Source organism: Ahaetulla prasina, chromosome 3 (assembly GCF_028640845.1).
Source record: "Ahaetulla prasina isolate Xishuangbanna chromosome 3, ASM2864084v1, whole genome shotgun sequence".
Lineage (NCBI taxonomy): Eukaryota > Metazoa > Chordata > Lepidosauria > Squamata > Colubridae > Ahaetulla > Ahaetulla prasina.
The window spans coordinates 225,480,997-225,505,510 of record NC_080541.1 but is presented as its reverse complement, the minus strand read 5'-3'; the positions used below and the strand labels follow the sequence as shown (position 1 = coordinate 225,505,510).

The window sequence follows — 24,514 nt, the reverse complement described above, 5'->3', positions numbered from 1 at the left end:
GAAATGAGAAGAAAGAGGAAAGGAAAAAGGAAGGAAGGAAAAAGAAGGAAAGAGAGGAAGGAAGAAGAAAGGAGAAAGAGGGAAGGAAAAAGGAAGGAAGGAAGGAAGAAGAAGGAAAGGGGAAGGAGGAAGAAATGAGAATAAAGAGGGAAGGAAAAAGGAAGGAAAGAAGGAAGGAAAAAGAAGGAAAGAGAGGAAGGAAGAAGAAATGAGAAGAAAGAAGGAAGGAAAAAGGAAGGAAGGAAGGAAAAAGAAGGAAAGAGGGGAAGGAAGAAGAAATGAGAAGAAAGAAGGAAGGAAAAAGGAAGGAAGGAAGGAAAAAGAAGGAAAGAGAGGAAGGAAGAAGAAATGAGAAGAAAGAAGGAAGGAAGAAGAAGGAAAGAGGGGAAGGAAGAAGAAATGAGAAGAAGGAAGGAAGGAAGGAAGGAAAAAGAAGGAAAGAGGGGAAGGAAGAAGAAATGAGAGGAAGGAAGGAAGGAAGGAAGGAAAGAAGGAAAGAGGGGAAGGAAGAAGAAATGAGAAGAAAGAAGGAAGGAAAAAGGAAGGAAGGAAGGAAAAAGAAGGAAAGAGGGGAAGGAAGAAGAAATGAGAAGAAAGAAGGAAGGAAAAAGGAAGGAAGGAAGGAAGAAGAAGGAAAGAGGGGAAGGAAGAAGAAATGAGAAGAAGGAAGGAAGGAAGGAAGGAAAAAGAAGGAAAGAGAGGAAGGAAGAAGAAATGAGAAGAAAGAAGGAAGGAAAAAGGAAGGAAGGAAGGAAAGAGGGAAGGAAGAAGAAATGAGAGGAAGGAAGGAAGAAGGAAGGAAGGAAAAGAAGGAAAGAGGGGAAGGAAGAAGAAAGGAGAATGAAGAGGGAAAGAAGGAAGGAAGGAGATTATAATGAGAGGGAGGGAGGGTCTCAGGGAAGTCCTGCCTTAGCACTTGGCCACCACAGGTGCCCCCCCCACCCCGACATGAATGACGCCGAGCTGGCCACGCCCCCCCTGGCCACGCCCACCCATCCCCAAGGTCAAACACAACCCTGATGTGACCCTCAATGAAATTGAGTTTGACCCCCGTGACCTTGGAAGGCCGGAGGAAGGAAGAATGATGAAATAAGAGACCGTGGAGCCCACAGCAAGGATAATGGGAAGGAGGGCAAATAGGCTTAGAAGGGACTCTCCCTAGTTTCTTTCGAACTATTTTATTTTAAATTTTATTCGAAGGTTAAGTTGTAGGTTAGGGGTCTCCAACCTTAGTAACTTTAAGGCTTGTGGGCTTCAACTCCTGGCTGAGGAACTCTGGGAGTTGAAGTCCACAAGCCTTAAAGTTACTAAGGTCGGAGACCCCTGTTATAGGTAGTCCTCAACTTCCGACCACAACTGAGCATTGACATTTCCCCTGGCCCCATGGACAGTTGCCGTGACTCACCGCCATGCAGGTATGTCTTCGACTTAACGACCGCGATTGAGCCCAAACGTTCTGTGGTTAACGGGAAAGTATTGCCCCGTTTTACGACCCTTCCTTGCTTCAGTTGTGAAGCGAATTGCTGCAGTTGATAAGTTAGCAACCCGGTCGTTAAGCGAATCCGGCTTTCCCCATTGACTCTGCTTGTCAGACCGCGGCACCAGATGATGACATGACTCCGGGACACTGCGACCGTCATAAATGTGTGTCAGTTGTTAAGCATCTGAATGTAACTCACGTGAGATAGGGGTCGTGAAGTCTGAAAACAGTCGAAGTCACTTTTTTCCGGTGAAGTTGTAACTGAACGGTCACTAAATGAACGGTTGTAAGTCGAGGACTCCTGTACAAATAGTCCTCGACGCATAACAGTTTGTTTACTGCCCTTCAAAGTTACAACAGCACCAAAAGTGAGTTACAGCCATTTTCAGACTTACGACTGCCACAGCATGGGAATTTACATTTGGATTCTTGGCAACTACTGGTTCCTATTTATGACCGTTGCTGTGTCCCAGGGTCATTTGATTCCCCTTTGTGACCTTTTGACCAGCAAAGTCAACTGGGAAGTCATATCCTTTAACAACTGTGTTACTAACTTTATTATTATTATTATTATTTATTCAATAAATAATTCACATATTCAAATATTATTTTATACCGCCTTCTCCAAGGACTCAGGGCGGTGTACAGCCAAGGTAAAACAAACAGTACAATATACAATTAAATGCAAATTAAAAAACTTACTACATAGTTGGCCTAAAACTTTAAAATAGATAAAACTAAAAACCCTTAAAATTAATGATAGAAAATTTAAAATTTAAAACCAGTAAAATTTAAAACCAGTAAAATTTAAGCCAGCAACTTGCTGGCAGCTGCAAGGTTCGTTAACAACTACGGCAAGAAAGGTTTTGAAATGGGGCAGAACTGAGAGAGAGAGAAATGGTTGCCCAAACTCTTTTAAAAACCAGCGGTGGAGCACCCACAACTTCTCACTGCAAGTGGTTCCACTGGTTAATTGTTCTCACTGTCAGGAAATTTCTCTTTAGTTCTAGGTGGCTCCCCACTTTGATGAGTTTCCATCTACCGCTTCTACTCCTGCCTTTAGGTGCTTTGGAGAATAGCAACACCCGCTTCTTAGGAATAAGAAATTTTGGACCCCGTTGTGGTTGTAAGGAAGGAAAAAGGAAGGAAGGAAGGAAAAAGAAGGAAAGAGGAAGGAAGAAGAAATGAGAAGAAAGAAGGAAGGAAGAAGAAGGAAAGAGGGGAAGGAAGAAGAAATGAGAAGAAGGAAGGAAGGAAGGAAGGAAAAAGAAGGAAAGAGGGGAAGGAAGAAGAAATGAGAGGAAGGAAGGAAGGAAGGAAGGAAGGAAAAAGAAGGAAAGAGGGGAAGGAAGAAGAAAGGAGAATGAAGAGGGAAAGAAGGAAGGAAGGAGATTATAATGAGAGGGAGGGAGGGTCTCAGGGAAGTCCTGCCTTAGCACTTGGCCACCACAGGTGCCCCCCCCACCCCGACATGAATGACGCCGAGCTGGCCACGCCCCCCCTGGCCACGCCCACCCATCCCCAAGGTCAAACACAACCCTGATGTGACCCTCAATGAAATTGAGTTTGACCCCCGTGACCTTGGAAGGCCGGAGGAAGGAAGAATGATGAAATAAGAGACCGTGGAGCCCACAGCAAGGATAATGGGAAGGAGGGCAAATAGGCTTAGAAGGGACTCTCCCTAGTTTCTTTCGAACTATTTTATTTTAAATTTTATTCGGAAGGTTAAGTTGTAGGTTAGGGGTCTCCAACCTTAGTAACTTTAAGGCTTGTGGGCTTCAACTCCTGGCTGAGGAACTCTGGGAGTTGAAGTCCACAAGCCTTAAAGTTACTAAGGTCGGAGACCCCTGTTATAGGTAGTCCTCAACTTCCGACCACAACTGAGCATTGACATTTCCCCTGGCCCCATGGACAGTTGCCGTGACTCACCGCCATGCAGGTATGTCTTCGACTTAACGACCGCGATTGAGCCCAAACGTTCTGTGGTTAACGGGAAAGTATTGCCCCGTTTTACGACCCTTCCTTGCTTCAGTTGTGAAGCGAATTGCTGCAGTTGATAAGTTAGCAACCCGGTCGTTAAGCGAATCCGGCTTTCCCCATTGACTCTGCTTGTCAGACCGCGGCACCAGATGATGACATGACTCCGGGACACTGCGACCGTCATAAATGTGTGTCAGTTGTTAAGCATCTGAATGGGGATGCTGCAGCGAGTCGTAAGTCTGAAAAACAGTCGTAAGTCTGAAAAACAGTCGTAAGTCTGAAAAACAGTCGTAAGTCTGAAAAACAGTCGTAAGTCTGAAAAACAGTCGTAAGTCTGAAAAACAGTCGTAAGTCTGAAAAACAGTCGTAAGTCTGAAAAACAGTCGTAAGTCTGAAAAACAGTCGTAAGTCTGAAAAACGGACGTAAGTCTGAAAAACAGTCGTAAGTCACTTTTTTTCCGGTGAAGTTGTAACTTTGAACGGACACTAAATGAACGGTTGTAAGTCGAGGACTCCCTGTACAAATAGTCCTCGACGTACAACAGTTTGTTTACTGCCCCTTCAAAGTTACAACAGCACCAAAAAAAGTGAGTTACAGCCATTTTTCAGACTTACGACCGTTGCAGCATGGGAATTTACATTTGGATTCTTGGCAACTACTGGTTCCTATTTATGACCGTTGCTGTGTCCCAAGGTCAAACACAACCCTGATGTGACCCTCAATGAAATTGAGTTTGACCCCGTGACCTTGGAAGGCCGGAGGAAGGAAGAATGATGAAATAAGAGACCGTGGAGCCCACAGCAAGGATAATGGGAAGGAGGGCAAATAGGCTTAGAAGGACTCTCCTAGTTTCTTTCGAACTATTTTATTTTAAATTTTATTCGAAGGTTAAGTTGTAGGTTAGGGGTCTCAACCTTAGTAACTTTAAGGCTTGTGGGCTTCAACTCCTGGCTGAGGAACTCTGGGAGTTGAAGTCCACAAGCCTTAAAGTTACTAAGGTCGGAGACCCTGTTATAGGTAGTCCTCAACTTCCGACCACAACTGAGCATTGACATTTCCTGGCCCCATGGACAGTTGCCGTGACTCACCGCCATGCAGGTATGTCTTCGACTTAACGACCGCGATTGAGCCCAAACGTTCTGTGGTTAACGGGAAAGTATTGCCCGTTCTGACCCTTCCTTGCTTCAGTTGTGAAGCGAATTGCTGCAGTTGATAAGTTAGCAACCCGGTCGTTAAGCGAATCCGGCTTTCCCATTGACTCTGCTTGTCAGACCGCGGCACCAGATGATGACATGACTCGGGACACTGCGACCGTCATAAATGTGTGTCAGTTGTTAAGCATCTGAATGTAACTCACGTGACCGTGGGGATGCTGCAGTCGTAAGTCTGAAAAACAGTCGTAAGTCTGAAAAACAGTCGTAAGTCTGAAAAACAGTCGAAGTCACTTTTTTCCGGTGAAGTTGTAACTTTGAACGGTCACTAAATGAACGGTTGTAAGGCGAGGACTACCTCTAATCGGAAACACAACCCTGATGTGACCCTCAATGAAATTGAGTTTGACCCCCGTGACCTTGGAAGGCCGGAGGAAGGAAGAATGATGAAATAAGAGACCGTGGAGCCCACAGCAAGGATAATGGGAAGGAGGGCAAATAGGCTTAGAAGGGACTCTCCCTAGTTTCTTTCGAACTATTTTATTTTAAATTTTATTCGGAAGGTTAAGTTGTAGGTTAGGGGTCTCCAACCTTAGTAACTTTAAGGCTTGTGGGCTTCAACTCCTGGCTGAGGAACTCTGGGAGTTGAAGTCCACAAGCCTTAAAGTTACTAAGGTCGGAGACCCCTGTTATAGGTAGTCCTCAACTTCCGACCACAACTGAGCATTGACATTTCCCCTGGCCCCATGGACAGTTGCCGTGACTCACCGCCATGCAGGTATGTCTTCGACTTAACGACCGCGATTGAGCCCAAACGTTCTGTGGTTAACGGGAAAGTATTGCCCCGTTTTACGACCCTTCCTTGCTTCAGTTGTGAAGCGAATTGCTGCAGTTGATAAGTTAGCAACCCGGTCGTTAAGCGAATCCGGCTTTCCCCATTGACTCTGCTTGTCAGACCGCGGCACCAGATGATGACATGACTCCGGGACACTGCGACCGTCATAAATGTGTGTCAGTTGTTAAGCATCTGAATGTAACTCACGTGACCGTGGGGATGCTGCAACGGTCGTAAGTCTGAAAAACAGTCGTAAGTCACTTTTTTTCCGGTGAAGTTGTAACTTTGAACGGTCACTAAATGAACGGTTGTAAGTCGAGGACTCCCTGTACAAATAGTCCTCGACGTACAACAGTTTGTTTACTGCCCCTTCAAAGTTACAACAGCACCAAAAAAAGTGAGTTACAGCCATTTTTCAGACTTACGACCGTTGCAGCATGGGAATTTACATTTGGATTCTTGGCAACTACTGGTTCCTATTTATGACCGTTGCTGTGTCCCAGGGTCATTTGATTCCCCTTTGTGACCTTTTGACCAGCAAAGTCAACTGGGAAGTCATATCCCTTTAACAACTGTGTTACTAACTTTTATTATTATTATTATTATTTATTCAATAAATAATTCACATATTCAAATATTATTTTATACCGCCCTTCTCCCGAAGGACTCAGGGCGGTGTACAGCCAAGGTAAAACAAACAGTACAATATACAATTAAAATGCAAATTAAAAAACTTACTACATAGTTGGCCTAAAAACTTTAAAATAGATAAAACTAAAAAAAACCCTTAAAATTAATGATAGAAAATTTAAAAATTTAAAACCAGTAAAATTTAAAACCAGTAAAATTTAAGCCAGCAACTTGCTGGCAGCTGCAAAGGTTCGTTTAACAACTACGGCAAGAAAGGTTTTGAAATGGGGCAGAACTGAGAGAGAGAAATGGTTGCCCAAACTCTTTTTAAAAACCAGCGGTGGAGCACCCACAACTTCTGGAGGCAAGTAGTTCCACTGGTTAATTGTTCTGACTGTCAGGAAATTTCTCCTTAGTGCCAGGTGGCTCCTCTCTTTGATGAGTTTCCATCCATCGCTTCTTCTCCTGCCTTTAGGTGCTTTGGAGAATAGCAACACCCGTTTCGTTTAGGAATAAGAAATTTTGGACTCCGTTGTGGTTGTAAGGCGAGGACTACCTCTAATCGGAAACACAACATTCATCTTGTCAAGGAAGTCTAACCCGTCGCTCATCGATTCCATTATCTCTGAGTTTCTCTCTAGTTTCTTGGGCTAGAGACGGCGGGAGAATTGTACTCGTAGGTTGTAAGTCAGGTTGGCCAGGTATCTGACCAGTGGTGGGATTCAGCCGGTTTCGGCGAACCGGTAGTTAAATTGCTGGCTGGCCTCTCCCCTCCCTGCCCCTTTCAGGAGTTCCCATTCACCCCATTTTGGCTTCCAGGTAAATGCAGGGAGGCCTACTAGGCCCAAAACGGGGTGCAGAGGGGGGGTGTGGGGCACACACACACACCCCGCAGCCCGTTTTTGCTCCAGGGGGGGCACAGGAGGCCAAGCGCTGCCTGTCATACCCCATGGCCATGCCCACCATGGCCACACCCACCCAGCTGGTCATTAGGGTAGAGAGCCGGTGGTTAAATTATTTGAATCCCACCACTGAATCCGACCCATTGGTAGAATTTGAATCTTCAAGAGGACCTTGGGAATTCTGAGACGGGATGTGTGATCTACCTTGAGCGGCACCAGACCTAAGCTGCATGTTCTCATGTTACAGAACTCCACCAAGGTGATGTTCAAGTGTTTGTGGAAGAGCTGTGGGAAAGTTCTCAGCAGTTCCTCAGGGATGCAGAAGCACATCCGAGCCATTCACCTGGGGTAGGTCAGCCTCTTGGTCATTTAACAACAACAACAACAACAACAACAACAACAACAACAACAACAACAACAGAGTTGGAAGAGACCTTGGATGTCTTCTAGTCCAGGGGTCTCCAACCTTGGTCCCTTTAAGACTTGTGGACTTCAATTCCCAGAGTCCCTCAGCCAGCTTTGCTGGCTGAGGGACTCTGGGAGTTGAAGTCCACAAGTCTTAAAAGGACCAAGGTTGGAGACCTCTGTTCTAGTCCAACCTCCTGCCCAGGATTTGGATTTGGGGGACACCATCTGTGTCCCCCAAATTTGGATTTGGATTTGGGGGACACCATCTGTGTGGTGGCAGGCACGAATAGCTTGACTTTTTTTTAAAAAAATAAATGTTATTCATTTTCTATGAAGTACATTTCTTAGTGCTTAATAAACATCGTCTTGTCTGGGTACCGTATTTTTCGGACTATAAGACGCACCGGAGTATAAGGCGCACCAAGTGTCAGCGTTCCAGAAAGCCCCACTCCGATTAAAAACCCCGAGGCAAGCATTTCTCAAAGTTCCATTTATTAGAGTAAACTTAAAATTAAAAGAAAGTTTAGGTTGATGCTGGGGCTCAGTACCCTGGACAGTCCCCTTTCGGGGGTGCTGTTATTAATTTCAGGGATTCGGGTTAATGTAAGCATTCCAGAAAATCCCATTACAATTAAAAGCTCCTGGCAGCCAAACTTTATGCAAAGCAATTTTGAAGAGGAAAACAAGGAGAAAAAAAAAGATTTTGGCCTCCGCGCGTTGGGTTTTTGCCTTCACCGACCCCCCAGGAGCACTCTTGTTTTTTGCCCTCCCCAGCCCCCAAGAGCACTCTGCAGGCCTCCCCAAACTCTTTGTGCGTCCCGTTTACCGGTTTTGTGGGTGTGGCTTGGTGGGCGTGGCAGGGGAAGGATGTTGCAAAATCTCCATTCCCACCCCATTCCTGGGGGAAAGATACTGCAAAATCTCCATTCCCACCCCACTCTGGGGCCAGCCAGAGGTGGTATTTGCTGGTTCTCCGAACTACTCAAAGTTTCCGCTACCGGTTTTCCAGAATCTGCTGGATTTCACTCCTGCCCCACGTGTCGCGTTTTTGCCCTCCCAGCCCCCAAGAGCACTCTGCAGGCCTCCCCAAACTCTTTGTGCGTCCCGTTTACCGGTTTTGTGGGTGTGGCTTGGTGGGCGTGGCAGGGGAAGGATGTTGCAAAATCTCCATTCCCACCCCATTCCTGGGGGAAAGATACTGCAAAATCTCCATTCCCACCCCACTCTGGGGCCAGCCAGAGGTGGTATTTGCTGGTTCTCCGAACTACTCAAAGTTTCCGCTACCGGTTTTCCAGAATCTGCTGGATTTCACTCCTGCCCCACGTGTCGCGTTTTTGCCCTCCCCAGCCCCCAGGAGCACTCTACGGGCCTCCCAAACCCTCTGCGCATCCCGTTTTTGTGAAAAACGGGCCTGTTTTTGGCAAAAACGAGATACACGGGGCGGGGTTTTGGGAGGCCAAAAATGGCCCTCTTTTGGGGGGGGAAAAGTGCGTCTTATACTCCGAAAACTACGATATTTAATTTGCTTAGCAATACAGATTCTATTCTTACTCTCCACCTCTTTTTTCCAACCATTGGTAAAATGGATTCCATGTTTGATAGTATTCCATATCGACTTTCTGTTTGATTTTCAATGTCAGTCTATCCATTTCTGCCCAATCTGGTACCTTCTTCATTATCTCTTCGTTTCACGGCGTTTCTTCATTTTTTCCAATATTGCACGAAGGTAACCTTCGTTGCTGTTAAGACATGTAATATTAAACACATACTTTTCTTATCAATTTTTTTCTGATATCATCCCTAATAAAAACCAGTTCAGGTTTAAAATTTACATGTTTCCCTATTATCTTTTCTAGCCACCTGTGTATTATTGCCCAGTGTATTTTTTTGCTTTAAGTCAAGGCCACCACATGTGATAAAAAGTGCCCGTTTTCTTGATTGCCTTTCCAATGTTTGCTAGACGTATTTTTAAACATTTGGGCTAATCTTGCAGATGGGAGGGCAAGAATAGGCTGCCTTCTGAGAAGGAGTTACAGAGAATCTACCAACTGACTTCACACAGCTAAGGCCTAATGCTGTTTGTTTTATTCTGCACCTGGCAGAGTAAGGTCATGAGTCTGTTTGATCCAGTCTGCAGTGTCTTGTGGTGGCTACTGGATGACCTTCAGAAGCACACCAAGTGTGGGTTGAGGGAAGGGGTGGCAGAGCCTTTTTTCCACCATTGCTCCTAGCAGTAAGACTAAAGTAACAGATTAGCAGCGTTGGAAGGGACCCTTTAGGTCATCTAGTCCAACCCCCCACCCAAGCAGGAGACCCTACACCATTTCTGACAGATGGCAGTCCAGTCTCTTCTTGAAAGCTTCCAGTGATGAAGCTCCCACAATTTCTGAAGGCAACTTCTGTTCCATGGTCGATTACTCTCACTGTCAGAAAATTTCTCCTTATTTCTAGATTGAATCCCTCCTGAATTAGTTTCCACCCATTGCTTCTGGTCAGGTGCTTTGTAGAATAGCTTGACCCTCTTCCTCCTCTCTGTGGCAGCCTCTCAAATTATTGGAAGACTGTTATCCTGCCTCCCCTGGTCCTTCTCTTCATTAGACTAGCCATGCCCAGTTCCTGTAACCATTCTTCATATTGAAATAGATAGGTAGGTAGGTAGGGAGGTAGGGAGATAGATAGATAGATAGATAGATAGATAGATAGATAGATAGATAGATAGATAGATAGATAGATAGACAGACAGACAGACAGACAGACAGACAGACAGATAGATATAGGTGAATAGATAAATGTAGATAGATAGAAGATAGATATAGAATACAGAATAACAGAGTTGGAAGGGGCCTTATAGGTCATCTAGTCCAACCTCCCACCCAAGTAGGAGACCCTACACCATTTCTGACAGGTGGCAGTCCAGTCTCTTCTTGAAAGCCTCCAGTCATGAAGCTCCCACAACTTCTGAGGGCAACTTCTGTTCCATCAGTTGATTGTTCTCACTGTCAGAAAATTCCTCCTTATTCCCAGGTTGAATCTCTCCTTGTTCAGTTTCCATCCATTGTTTTTTTTCTGGCTTTCAGGTGCCTTGGAAAACATCTTGACCCCCTCCTGTCTGTGGCAGCCCTTCAGATATTGGACCACTGCTATCCTGCCTCCCCTGGTCCTTCTCTTCACTAGACTAGCCATGCCCAGTTCCTGCAACCGTTCTTCATATGTTTTAGCCTCCAGTCCCCTAATCATCCTGGTTGCTCTTCTCTGCACTCTTTCTAGAGCCTCAACCTCTTTTTTATAGTGTGGTGACCAAAACAGGATGCAGTACTCTAGGTGTGGAATTACTAAGGCTTTATAGAGTGGTATTAGTACCTCCCTTATGATTCGGGGTTAGTAAAGAGCCTTCAATAATCACAGCCAGGGACAACCCGATCTTCATGGATTCCCCTTTTGAAGCCATCTAGGTAGGCTTCCATAAGATCCATCAGCCACCAAATGCTCTTTCCTGGGGAAGGCTATATATAAAACGGGGATGCCGTGGTTGAGGGAACGCCATTGTTTATAGCCACCTGCCTTGCTTCCTTTGAGGAGGACATCTGAAGAAGGATCCACAAAGATTTCGAATGGTTGTGTAGGAAATTCACCCAAATGGGAGTTATGCATGGGCCAAGGACTACGAGTTTGAGATTATAGTAAAAGGAGGTTGAGAGGATACCAGAAAGGAGAAAGTTGAGAGGATACCAGAAAGGAGAAGGTTGAGATGATACCAGAAAAGAGAAGATTGAGATGATACCAGAAAGGAGAAAGTTGAGATGATACCACAAAGGAAGTTGAGATGATACCAGAGGTGATACCAGAAAGGAGGTTGAGATGATACCAGAAAAGAGAAGATTGAGATGATACCAGAAAGGAGAAAGTTGAGATGATACCACAAAGGAAGTTGAGATGATACCAGAGGTGATACCAGAAAGGAGAAGGTTGAGATGATACCAGAAAGGAAGTTGAGATGATACTAGATGGGAGGTTGAGGTGATACCAAAAGGAGAAGGTTGAGGTGATACCAGAAAAGAGAAGATTATGATGATACCAGAAAGGAGAAGGTTGAGATGATACCAGAAAGGAAGTTGAGATGATACTAGATGGGAGGTTGAGGTGATACCAAAAGGAGAAGGTTGAGGTGAGGTGAGGTGAAAAGAGAAGATTATGATGATACCACAAAGAAGGTTGAGATGATACCAGAAAGGAGAAGGTTGAGGTGATACCAGAAAAGAGGTTGAGATGGTACTAGAAAGGAAGTTAAGATGATACTAGATGGGAGCTTGAGGTGATACCAAAAGGAGAAGGTTGAGGTGATACCAGAAAAGAGAAGATTGAGATGATACCAGAAAGGAGAAAGTTGAGATGATACCAAAAAGGAGAAGGTTGAGATGATACCAGAAAGGAGAAGGCTGAGGTGATACCAGAAAAGAGAAGATTAAGATGATACCAGAAAGGAGAAAGTTGAGATGATACCAGAAAGGAAGTTGAGATGATACTAGATGGGAGGTTGAGGTGATACCAAAAGGAGAAGGTTGAGGTGATACCAGAAAAGAGAAGATTGAGATGATACCAGAAAGGAGAAAGTTGAGATGATACCACAAAGGAAGTTGAGATGATACCAGAGGTGATACCAGAAAGGAGGTTGAGATGATACCAGAAAGGAGAAAGTTGAGATGATACTAGATGGGAGGTTGAGGTGATACCAAAAGGAGAAGGTTGAGGTGATACCAGAAAAGAGAAGATTATGATGATACCAGAAAGGAGAAGGTTGAGATGATACCACAAAGGAAGTTGAGATGATACTAGATGGGAGGTTGAGGTGATACCAAAAGGAGAAGGTTGAGGTGAGGTGAGGTGAAAAGAGAAGATTATGATGATACCACAAAGGAGAAGGTTGAGATGATACCAGAAAGGAGAAGGTTGATTTGATACCAGAAAAGAGGTTGAGATGGTACTAGAAAGGAAGTTAAGATGATACTAGATGGGAGCTTGAGGTGATACCAAAAGGAGAAGGTTGAGGTGATACCAGAAAAGAGAAGATTGAGATGATACCAGAAAGGAGAAAGTTGAGATGATACCAAAAAGGAGAAGGTTGAGATGATACCAGAAAGGAGAAGGCTGAGGTGATACCAGAAAGGAGGTTGAGATGATACCAAAGAAGAGAAGGTTGAGGTGATACTAGAAAGAAGGTTGAGATGGTACCAGAAAGAGAAGGTTGAGATGATCCCAAAAGAAGAAGGCACCTTCTGCTGTGCTCTTCAAGCTTCCCTGTGCATTTCTTTTCTCCTGCCACTTTTCGTTCATGGTGCTCCTTAGCCGCACCATGAGACCTTCTACCGTGCCTGAGATGATCATCCCTTGAATTCCCAGCAAAAGCTTCCTCTTCCACAGATGTTTTTCTCTTTGGAGATGCTAAGGGGCCCTTTCTTCCCTTTTCCCCCCAGGAGGAAGGCTGACCTGGATCAGAGTGATGGAGAGGAAGATTTTTACTACACCGAGCTGGACGTCAACGTGGATTCTTTGACCGACGGTCTCTCCAGCCTGACCCCTGTCTCCCCAACCTCCCCGGTGCCCCCTCCCTTTCCAGTCCTGGAAGAGGTCCAGAAAATCCTGCCTATTCCACTCAACCCCAAGGTTTCCGTGGTGTCTCACCTGAGCCAATCGGCACCCTTAAACCTCCTGAGCCAATCAGCACCTACAGGTCTGGGACACATCCAAACCGATCATGCCTATCAGGTACGTTTCCATAGTCATCCAAAGTGTTCTGTCCCCCTTCGCCTCCGTCCGAGCGATGGCTTAATTAGCCGGCACTATCAGCTCTGGCAGCAAAATAACGAGCATCTGCCAATGTCTCTGTTATCTCCCTTGATGCCGATGAGTCACCCAGGAACAAACAGTACTTCAGCTCTAGTTAAGCAGTTGATTTGCCTGCTACGAAGAGCCATAGCAGCCTTCGCTGCCTTTATATCCTGTGGGGTGTGGCTCCATGACTCAGCACTTCCTAGGCCTTCCCCACCCTTGCTTCTGTTGTTCCCTCCTCTCCTGCCTAGGAAACCTAGGGTCTAGCCAGGCCTGATTGCCATCAGCTGGGTCTGGACGCGTGGCCTGGGGGGGAAAGAGTCAGGGGACGGAGGCCTTGTTATCTCCTCCACCTGGCCTGCCTCTGGCTCCTAAAGCTGAGCCAGGGAAGCCGGTGCTCCCGAGGTAAGTCCTGATGGCCCTTCCCCCTCACTTTCCAAGTCACTTTCTGGCAGGGAGCCTGGCTCGGGGCGGGGGGGGGCACAGACACAACACAAAGGAGCCTTTCCGGCCAGATCAACGTCCACCAGATCCACACGTGAAGGATTCAAATTGATCACTGGTAGTCCTTGACTTACGACCAGAGATGGTATTCAGCCGGTTCTGACCGGTTCTAGAGAACCGGTAGCGGAAATGTTGAATAGTTCGGTGAACTGGCAAATACCACTTCTGGCTGGCCCCACCCCCATTTATTCACTGCCTCCAGAGTCCCAGCTGATTGGCTGGGTCTTCTTTTGTTGCCCTGCAGAACGGAGCTGGGGTGGGGAGGGAATGGGTATTTTGCAGTATCCTTCCCCTGCTACGCCCACCAAGCCACACAGAAGTGGTAGTAAAAATTTTTGAATCCCACTACTGCTTACGACTACAATCGCGCCCGAGATTTCCGTTGCTAAGCGAGACATTTCTTAAGCGAAATTTGCCCTATTTTACGACCTTCCTTGCCACCGTTGTTAAGTGAACCAGTGCTGTTACGTTACTAATACGGCTGTTCAGGGAATCCGGCTTCCCCATTGACTTTGCATGTCAGAAGGTCACAAAAGGGGGATCGCGTGACCCCTCTGACACTGCAACCGTCATAAATACGGACCAGTTGCCAAGCATCTGAATTTTGATGACGTGTGCGTCAGGGTTCAGGGCTGACAACGTGACCGTGGGGATACTGCATCAGTCATAAGTGTGGGAAAACGGTCATAAGTCACTTTTTCAACGCCGTTGTAACTTTGAATGGTCACTAAACAGACATAAGTCAAGGACTACCTGTACTTTGTTGTTTTCTGCCTATAATACAAGCATCTTCCCGGACTGCTTTCCATCTCTTGGCAACAATCAGATAAGGTTCCATGGAACTTGGCGGGAGGTGGGTCAGGTCTCTAAGTCTGTTGTGGTCCGCCAGCAGCCTGCGGAGCTGGCAGTGGAGTCGGATAGCGATGAGGCTGAGGAAGAACATGGGCCAGTCCTGGAGGCTGGGGAAGGCCTGGATGAGGGCTCTGCGTCGGAGGCAGAGGTGGGGCCAGGGCCACCTAGAAGTGATGTGTGGACTCAGGAGCCTCCAGAGACTGACAGTAGTGAGGCAGAGGAACAGGAGGAGCCTGTTCCTAATCCACGCATGAGAAGAGCTGCCAGAAGGCAAGAGCAGCTCAAGCAGAGAGGACGACTCAGGAGTAAGGCCAAGAGATGATTGGCCCCTCCCATAAGGCTTAAAAGACCAGCAACGGCGTTTGGGCTCTTTGTCGGAAAACAACATTGATAGCCTTGCTCCTTGTCTTGCTGCATTTATTTCTTGTCGGCGTCTTCTGCTTCTGAACTTTTGCCAAGAAAAGCCTTTGTCACTTTGGCTAATTAAGACCAAGGTTGGTGATAAGACTGAAGAATTGTGTTAGGGAGAATTTGCTTTGATTTAGTTTGGACGCCGCCGAGAATGAGTTAATTCTCAGCTGTTCTAATAAAGGCTGTTTGTTTTTGAACCGATTGCGTCTACTACTACCTACCTGGGCCTGGGTCACAACAAAGTCCCTTGCGGTGATGCAATAATTCAAGGCTACTTCCCTGTTTGATGCCTCCTCCTTTCCTTGACCGGTAAAGTTTCCCAACCTTCAGTTTCCCCATTGTCTCCTTTTGACATTTTGTCTTTTCGCTTTCAGGCGATGGGTCCTACCGGGGTGCTGGCGGATCTGAAGGCTCCCCCAGCTGGGATGGAAATCAGCATATCGTGGCAGCAACCAGCCCTTTTCCCCCCACCTCTGCCCCCCGTCCTCTTCAAAAGCCCCTCGGTGAGTAACATGAAGGCCACCCCAATATTTTTCCTCGGTAAGAATAGAATAGAATAGAATTTTTTATTGGCCAAGTGTGATTGGACACACAAGGAATTTGTCTTTGGTGCATATGCTCTCAGTGTACATAAAAGAAAAGATAAGTTCATCAAGAATCATAAGATACAACCCTTAATGATAGTCATAGAATAGAATAGAATAGAATAGAATAGAATAGAATAGAATAGAATAGAATAGAATAGAATAGAATAGAATCTTTTATTGGCCAAGTGTGATTGGACACACAAGGAATTCGTCTTGGTGCATAGGCTCTCAGTGTACATAAAAGAAAAGATACGTTCATCAAATATAGAAATATAGAAATGAAATCTAGAAATAATATAGGAGAAATATAGAAATAGAATAGAATAGGAGACTAGAATAGAATAGAATAATTGAATAGAATAGAATAGAATTTATTTTTATTGGCCAAGTGTGATTGGACACACAAGGAATTCGTCTTGGTGCATATGCTCTCAGTGTACATAAAAGAAGAGAGTTGAATTTGAGAGGAAAGTTTAGGAGCTTCTAGGCGACCCCTTAGATCAGGGGTCTCCAACCTTTCGGACCTCAGGGACTACCAAATTCATAATTTTAAATCCTACAGACCACTAAACTGAGTCTAAACTAAACTGAGCCTCTGGTGGCTCAGACTGCTAAGACAGTCTGTTATTAACAGCAGCTGCTTGCAATTACTGCAGGTTCAAATCCCACCAGACCCAAGGTTGACTCAGCCTTCCATCCTTTATAAGGTAGGTAAAATGAGGACCCAGATTGTTGGAGGCAATAAAAGTTGACTTTGTATATAATATACAAATGGATGAAGATTATTGCTTGACATAGTGTAAGCCGCCCTGAGTCTTCGGAGAAGGGCGGGATATAAATGCAAATAAATAAATAAATAAATAAATAATAGGATCTGCCTAATGACCGGCTGGGTAGGCGTGGCTAGGTGGTCATGTGACTGGGCCAATTTGATGGCCACCAGAATGTCACTCACTTCGAGGGGTGCCTCGCCCCTCCCCTCCTACCCACTCCTCCCCTGCCTGCCCGGGCTTCTTAGGGCCCCAACAGGAAGCAGTTGTTGGAGCTAAGCAGGCACCATGAGAAAGAGTTGGCAAAACAGTTCAATTCAAATTGGATCTGACCGAGAAGAAGGCTCAGCAGAAGCACCTCACTGAGGACTAGGAGCATAGGCTTTCCAAGCAGAGGGAAGACCTGCGGGAGTGCAAGACCAGGTACCGGCGCCTGGAGGCTCATCGGGCTGAGATGGTCAACCAGTTCCAGGCCATGAGGCAGTCCCACTGGAATGAGGCCCTCTGGTTCTTCGCCACCAGCGGCGCTTCCCTCCAGCCTTCGCCCAAAGCCCCACACCAGGAGGCTGAAGCAGACCCCAAGTCGGAATTTCTGCCCCCCTCTGACCCACACAAAAAGACCCCGAAGGGGGAGACTCTGCAGCAACACAAACGTTCATTTCACGTATCTGTCCCAGGGGCCGTAATTTGAGGACCCCTGATTTAGTGCAGTATAAAAAAATGCAAATAATTTTTTTGTGGACCACCAAAATTTTCTCGCGGGCCCTCAGTTGGTGGACTGCTGCCTTAGATCAACTCCATGGGAGGAGGATCTTTCTTCTGGCCCCATGGACAGTTGCCTCCTGTGTCATTTATTCACCACCATGCAGGTAATCCTCGACTTACAACCGCAAATTGAGCCTAACGTTTCCGTTGCTGAAGCGAGAGGTTGTGGAAGTGAGTTTTGCCCCGTTTTATGACCTTTCTTGCCACCGTTGTTAAACGAATCGCCCGCAGTGGTTAAAGTGAGGAACACGGCTTGTCAAGTGAATCTGGTTTCCCCATTGACTTTGCTTGCCGGAAGGTCACAAACGTGATCATAGGACCCCCGCCCGGGACACTGCGACCGTCGCAAATCTGAGTTGGTTTGTCACGTGTCTGAATTTTGATCACGTGACCCTGGGGAATGCTGCAATAGGTTGCAAGGGTGGAAAATGGTCGTAAGTCACTTTTCTCAGTGCTGTTGTAGCTTCAAACGGTCACTAAATGAACTATTGTAAGTCGAGGACTACCTGTATACTGGCGTGCTTCCATATATACTCAATATATTCAATATATTCAATATATATATATATTCAATATATTTCTAGTTTAGGAATCTCACCACAACTTCTCCTCCTCTCCCCCCTCCCCCTCCTCCTCTCCTCCTCCCTCCCTCTCCTCCTCTCCTCCTCCTCCTCCTTCTCTCCACAAACTCCCTTCCCTTCTAGCATTGATAATGTTTCCTAGTTGGGTAATGAAATGCCTATAAGAAAACCACCAAGCTCAGAGAGCACCGAGGACCCCATAGTCATTTTCCTCCCTCCTCCTCCCCTCCCCTCCTCCTCCTCCTCCTCCTCCTCCTCCTCTCCACAAACTTCCTTCCCTTCTAGTATTGATAATGTTTCCTAGTTGGGTAATGAAATGCCTATAAGAAAACCACCAAGCTCAGAGAGCATCAAGTACCCCATAGTCATTTTCCTCCTCCTCCTCCTCCTCCTCCTCCTCCTCCTCTCCACAAACTTCCTTCCCTTCTAGCATTGATAATGTTTCCTAGTTGGGTAATGAAATGCCTATAAGAAAACCACCAAGCTCAGAGAGCACCAAGGACCCCATAGTCATTCTCCTCCTCCCCCTCCTCCCCCTCCTCCTCCTCCTCTTCCTCCTCCTCCTCCTCCTCTCCACAAACCTCCTCCCCTTCCCTTCTAGCATTGATAATGTTTCCTAGTTGGGTAATGAAATGCCTATAAGAAAACCACCAAGCTCAGAGAGCATCAAGTACCCCACAGTCATTTTCCTCCTCCTCCTCCTCCTCCTCCTCCTCCTCCTCTCCACAAACCTCCTCCCCTTCCCTTCTAGCATTGATAATGTTTCCTAGTTGGGTAATGAAATGCCTATAAGAAAACCACCAAGCTCAGAGAGCATCAAGTACCCCACAGTCATTTTCCTCCTCCTCCTCCTCCTCCTCCTCCTCCTCCTCCTCCTCCTCCTCCTCCTCCTCCTCCTCTTCCTCCTCCTCCTCTTCACAAACCTCCTTCCTTCCTTCTAGCATTGATAATGTTTCCTAGTTGGGTAATGAAATGCTATAACAAAACCACCAAGCTCAGAGAGCACCAAGGACCCCACAGTCATTTTCCTCCCCTCCCCTCCTCCTCCTCCTCCTCCTCCTCCTCCTCCTCCTCCTCTCCTCCTCTCCACAAACTTCCTTCCCTTCTAGCATTGATAATGTTTCCTAGTTGGGTAATGAAATGCCTATAAGAAAACCACCAAGCTCAGAGAGCATCAAGTACCCCACAGTCATTTTCCTCCTCCTCCTCCTCCTCCTCCTCCTCCTCCTCCTCCTCCTCCTCCTCCTCCTCCTCCTCCTCCTCCTCCTCCTCCTCCTCCTCCTCCTCCTCTTCCTCCTCCTCCTCTTCACAAACCTCCTTCCCTTCCCTTCTAGCATTGATAATGTTTCCTAGTTGGGTAATGAAATGCTATAACAAAACCACCAAGCTCAGAGAGCACCAAGGACCCCACAGTCATTTTCCTCCCCCTCCCCCTCCCCCTCCTCCTCCTCCTCCTCCTCCTCCTCCTCCTCCTCCTCCTCTCCACAAACTTCCTTCCCTTCTAGTATTGATAATGTTTCCTAGTTGGGTAATGAAATGCCTATAAGAAAACCACCAAGCTCAGAGAGCATCAAGTACCCCATAGTCATTTTCCTCCTCCTCCTCCTCCTCCTCCTCCTCCTCTCCACAAACCTCCTCCCCTTCCCTTCTAGCATTGATAATGTTTCCTAGTTGGGTAATGAAATGCCTATAAGAAAACCACCAAGCTCAGAGAGCATCAAGTACCCCACAGTCATTTTCCTCCTCCTCCTCCTCCTCCTCTTCCTCCTCCTCCTCCTCTTCCTCCTCCTCCTCTTCACAAACCTCCTTCCCTTCCCTTCTAGCATTGATAATGTTTCCTAGTTGGGTAATGAAATGCCTATAAGAAAACCACCAAGCTCAGAGAGCACCAAGGACCCCCACAGTCCTCCTCTTCCTCTCCAGAAACCCCACTCCCTTCTAGCACTGATGATGTTCCCTAGTTGGGTCATGAAACGACTACAAGGAAACCACCAAGCTCAGAGAGCACTAAGGACCCCATGGTTGACTTCTTAGCTGCGCCATTGAGATCTCCTCCCCTTTCCAAATGACCCACTCTCTTTTTCTTCCTCCTCCTCCTCCTCCACCAGGGCTGCCTGACTCCCATCCGACCTGCCGATTCGGAAGAGAAACGCCTGCAAGGCCCCCCTGTGTCAGTTGCCAAAGGACAACCCTTATTGCCCTCTTCCGTGCCAAAGCCTGCAACAGGCACCAGGTGGGTTGGCTTTCCATCGCAACTTCTCTTTCCACCCACCCCTTTTCCCAGTCTGGCACCTCCAACCCAGGTTCTGGGTGACCCTAGTGCGTTCTCCAGGCTCGGCTGAGTCCCTCTGACTGGACTTTAGAAAATGTGCTTCACCACAAGAAGAAAACCCGTTGCTTTCTGGAATATCCGTTCTGCCGGGTGCCACTGGACCGCACCGCCTGTTCCAAATTCACATTTTTTTTGACCTTTGGCTCAGAAAGGGACGCAATGGCTCAGATGCTGAGCTTGTCGATCAAAAGGTCGGCAGTTCAGCGGTTCGAATCCCTAGTGCCGTGTAACAGGGTGAGCTCCCGTTACTTGTCCCGGCTTCTGCCAACCTAGCAGTTCGAAAGCATGTAAAAAAGGCAAGTAAAACAATAGGGACCATCTTTGGTGGGAATGGAACAGTGTTCCGTGCGCCTTTGGCGTTGAGTCATGCCGGCTACATGACCAAGGAGACGTCTTAAGACAGCGCTGGCTCTTCAGCTTTGAAACGGAGATGAGCAGCGCCCTCTAGAGTCAGGAACAACTAGTATATATGGGGCAGTGCTCATCTGTGTTTCAAAGCCGAAGAGCAGAAGCTGCGACAAGTAACGGGAGCTCACCCCATTACGCGGCACTAGGGTTTCAAACCACTGAACTATACTAGCTCCCTTTATTTCTTTGTCGGTAAAATATAAAGTCAACACAAAAATAGTTCGTCGCGAAAGTGACCGCCTGCGAAGGCTCCTGGATTGGGGCCGAAAGGTAAAAGTGGAAGCAGTATGCTCCGTCCCATATTTGGGTTAGACCACGTTGTCTTGGTAGACGGGTCCCACCAGGGGAAAAAGAAAACCCCAAAATACCGTGGTGGAGGTCCTGAATCCTCCCTCCAGCCCCTCGCCCGCTTTCTTCCGCCCTCTCCATCAACCGCCTTTCTCTCTGCCTCCTTGCAGGAAGCCGCGGGGCGAAGCCAAGAAATGCCGCAAAGTCTACGGGATGGAGAACCGCAGCATGTGGTGCACGGCCTGTCGCTGGAAGAAAGCCTGCCAGCGGTTCGTCGATTGAGCTCTGGGGGGCGGTGGGGTTTGGGGAATCTTCGGCCGCCCTTGGCCTCTCCGTCTGCGTTGCGCGATTTGCACTTTGGTGCCTTCCAGCCTAATCTCCCCTTGCACCGTCTGCCCCCCCCCACCCCACACACCTTGCCCTGATCCACCTGTCCACTCACCCCCTTCTTCAAGGGGGTGGGGGCTCTTTCCCAATTGTGCCTTGGCTCAGGAAACCGGAGTTTCTGGGGTGAACGGAGTTGTGGGGGGGGGAACCCTTTGCAAAAGGAAGACAAGAGCCCGCCTCGCCCACTCCCGGCCGGCCGAAGTGTCACCCAGGGAGTCTTCTAGATTCTTCTGGGACGGCCTCTCTCTTCATCCAGGGATACCTGCTAAATCCAAGCCCCTCCGTTGGATTTACCCGCGTCCATCCACACATGTGAAAATTGAAGCCATTGCTTGTCTTTTGATGGTGTTTTGTTATTTTTTATTTTTTTTTCTTACTTCTGAAATAAGCTATGTTCTCTCGGCCGCCTCCCCTTTTCCCTTCTTCACCTGTCGCTACCGATCTGCCAACCCATGTCGAGGTTTTAGACGGCGCGAGTTCCAGAAAGTTCTTCGGAGCCGAGATGTGAAAGCTTTGGACATTTTTCGTTCTCTGGGATGGGAGAGCCAAGCCTGACGGGTTGTGGGGTTTTTTGTTTTGTTTTTTTGGATACCTGTCCTGCAATATTTTTTTTTTCCTTTCTCGGGAAGCTTTGGCGTTAAGGACTTCAGAGCGGAAGACAAAAAAACAGGCGTCGGAAGGAAAGGAAATGGTCTTTGCTTCCCTTCCTCTTTACTTTCATTTTGCTGGCTGCAAGCAGGTTTCTCGAAAACTGCTTTTCCCCCCTCGATTTAAATTCAGTTTGGAAGCCGAATTTCCGGCCTGGACAGAGTGGGAAAAAATACAAACCTGTCGGAACGTCAGCAAAACATCAAAAGTTCTTTTCTTTTTTTGCTTTCTGTTTCTTTCCAATCTTGGGGAGTTTTCTGATTATTTTTTTTTTAAATTCCCTCTCCCATCCTCCCCCAAAAATATTCCCTTCCCAAATGGTGCCTGCCAAAGAAAGGCTCGCTTTATAGGAAATTTCTTTTCCACGCAAACCGTCTCGTGAATGGAAATGTTAAAGTCTGTCGCAAGGAATAAGCTATGCGCCAAAAAAAAAATGTAGCCCGACCAATTTGCAACCTGGACTGAATTTACATCCAAGCCGACTCTTGACAGCAGTGAGAAAAAAATTGCCGTTTTTTCCCTTATGTGCAATCTCAGTTTTTTTTACACAACGGGGTGATGGGAATGTGATGGTTCTGTCCACTGTCATAGCATATTTTCTCCGATCTAAAACAGCAAAGATAGAATATCGGTAAGATTTTCCACTCTGCTCTTTTGTTCCCCTTAAAAGGAAAAAGAAAAAAAAAAAAGGCCCAGCTTAAAAGTCAATTTTGGATTTAGGATATTTTTTAAAAAAAAGAAGAATCATCATCAGCCGTGGAGAAAAGTTGATCAGCGTTGAATAGAATAGAATAGAATAGAATAGAATTTTATTGGCCAAGTGTGATTGGACACACAAGGAATTTGTCTTGGTGCATATGCTCTCAGTGTTACATAAAAGAAAAGATACGTTCATCAAGGTACAACATTTACAACACAATTGATGATCAATATATATATATGAACTTTGGAAGTGGGGTTAAGCTTTGTTTAAAGCCATTTCTGTGGATTTTGTGGCTGCTTGGAGCGGGATTGTGTGTGTTGGTGGCAAATTTTGGGGTGTTTCGGAGTGGCGGGTTCAAGATCCGGCATGAAGTTTACTGGTTTTGCTTTTAAGAGTCACCAGATGGTGGCGCTGTGAGATCAGTTGAAGTCTCTCTAGCAAAATATTTCTCAACTTTGGCCACTTTTAAGATGGGTGGACTTCAACTCCCAGAATTCCACAGCCAGCACAGCTGGCTGTGGAATTCTGGGAGTTGAAGTCCACCCATCTTAAAAATCACAAAGGCTGGAAGACACTGCTCTAACCCAAAGAATTTGGCTCTAAACGGGATATATCCGCGCGTCTCTCAATCCTTGCACAAAATGAATCCTATATAAGCCAGCCAGCCTCATATTTTGAACGGTAGAGGCTCCCAAGAGAACGATGCCTGGAATTTTTACAAGTTTTGCACACCTAAACTCCCCCCCGCCCCAACCCGCCTTTTCAAATTCTTGATTCCTTCCCGTTGAACATCACTTTTTAGCGAGCTGGTCTCTAAAAAGGTTCTGCTCCGTCACCAAATTCCATTTTCCGTTTAACCTCACCAGTCATATTTCCATGCACCTGTCCTTTTCTTACGGCACGTTGTGGCACCTTGAAGATGCTGATTAATTCTGCAAACCACCAGAAAAAAAGTCTTGTTTTGTGTTTTGGATGGAAATACCCGATTCGGAAGACCTGCAAACTGAAGAGAGGCTCCGAGACCAAATGGCCCCAGGAGATTGTCCCCGCTACAACGATCCTCGAGTGTTGGCGCAAGCGTTGATTGCATCCGACAACGTGCAACTCACCAGGAATGAGACTGCGGAGAAAAAAACCTCCCCCGGATTTCTACTTCTTTGCACTATTGCAAACTGCACAGGGGTGTTTTTTAAAAAAAAAAAAACTTTTCCTGCCTCCCCATTTTCTATTCTGTCCCACTGAAGCCAATATTAGCCAGATTGGTATTTTAACCATCGTGTTTTCAGAGATTGATTTCTGCGTGCGTCGGGTGTGGGTGGACGGTGTGCTTCCAACACACAACCCTGATATGTCTTCGGATGACAGGTTTCCACGGAAGCGTTAAAACTTTTTAAAAGCCTCCCTTTTTAAAGGCCTTTTTCTTTTTCATGTTTTCTTGAGACCTTTCATCACCCAAACGTGGTACGTCATCAGTGCTACTGCTAGGAAGTGATGTGGTCTGCAAGGAAACAGCCAAGCTTGGAGAGCACCGAGGACCCCACGTTTCAACCCTGAGCTACAAATATTCTCCTTTATTGGTATTTTTCACCCCCACTGGGTATCCTCTGGAGCAGGGGGGTTCCAACCTTGGCAACTTTAAGTCTTGTGGACTTCAACTCCCAGAGTTCCTCAGCCAGCTTTGCTTTGCTGGCTGAGGAATTCTGGGAGTTGAAGTCCACAAGTCTTAAAAGTTGCCAAGGTTGGAGACCCCCCTGCTCTGGATGAGCTGCGCTGTTCCCAACCCATCTGGATGTCACCATGTTGGGAATTGTTTCTGCTAAGCCAACTGGTGCTTTTCTTCCTTTTTTTTCCGGCCCCTTTTTAAAGCTATGCTCTGCGGTCTGGTGGCTGCACCAAAACCGGCAAAGTCCTTCGACCACGATTGTTAATTTTTGGAGATCATCGACTCTTCTTGCTGCCTGCCTGCATCCCAAGCAGCCTTTTTTTTTGTTTTGTTTTGTTTGAGGGCTTTGCCGTCATCCTATCGCAAACCTATTTAGCAGTGTGTCCTATCAAATGCTGGGAG

At 46.7% G+C, this 24,514-nt stretch overlaps 1 protein-coding gene across 1 annotated transcript in view; it reads left to right on the top strand.

Annotated features, from left to right (window-relative positions):
• Positions 1-23,271, top strand: part of SLC2A4RG (SLC2A4 regulator) — a 63,691-nt gene extending 40,420 nt beyond the window's left edge. Inside the window, exons 5-9 of the mRNA XM_058175974.1 lie at positions 7,227-7,327; positions 12,859-13,150; positions 15,355-15,483; positions 19,792-19,916; positions 20,882-23,271. Of these exons, the coding sequence (XP_058031957.1) occupies positions 7,227-7,327; positions 12,859-13,150; positions 15,355-15,483; positions 19,792-19,916; positions 20,882-20,993 (759 nt within the window). The 3' untranslated portion in view covers positions 20,994-23,271. The remainder of the gene's footprint in view (positions 1-7,226; positions 7,328-12,858; positions 13,151-15,354; positions 15,484-19,791; positions 19,917-20,881) is intronic.
• The last annotated feature ends 1,243 nt before the right edge of the window (positions 23,272-24,514 follow it).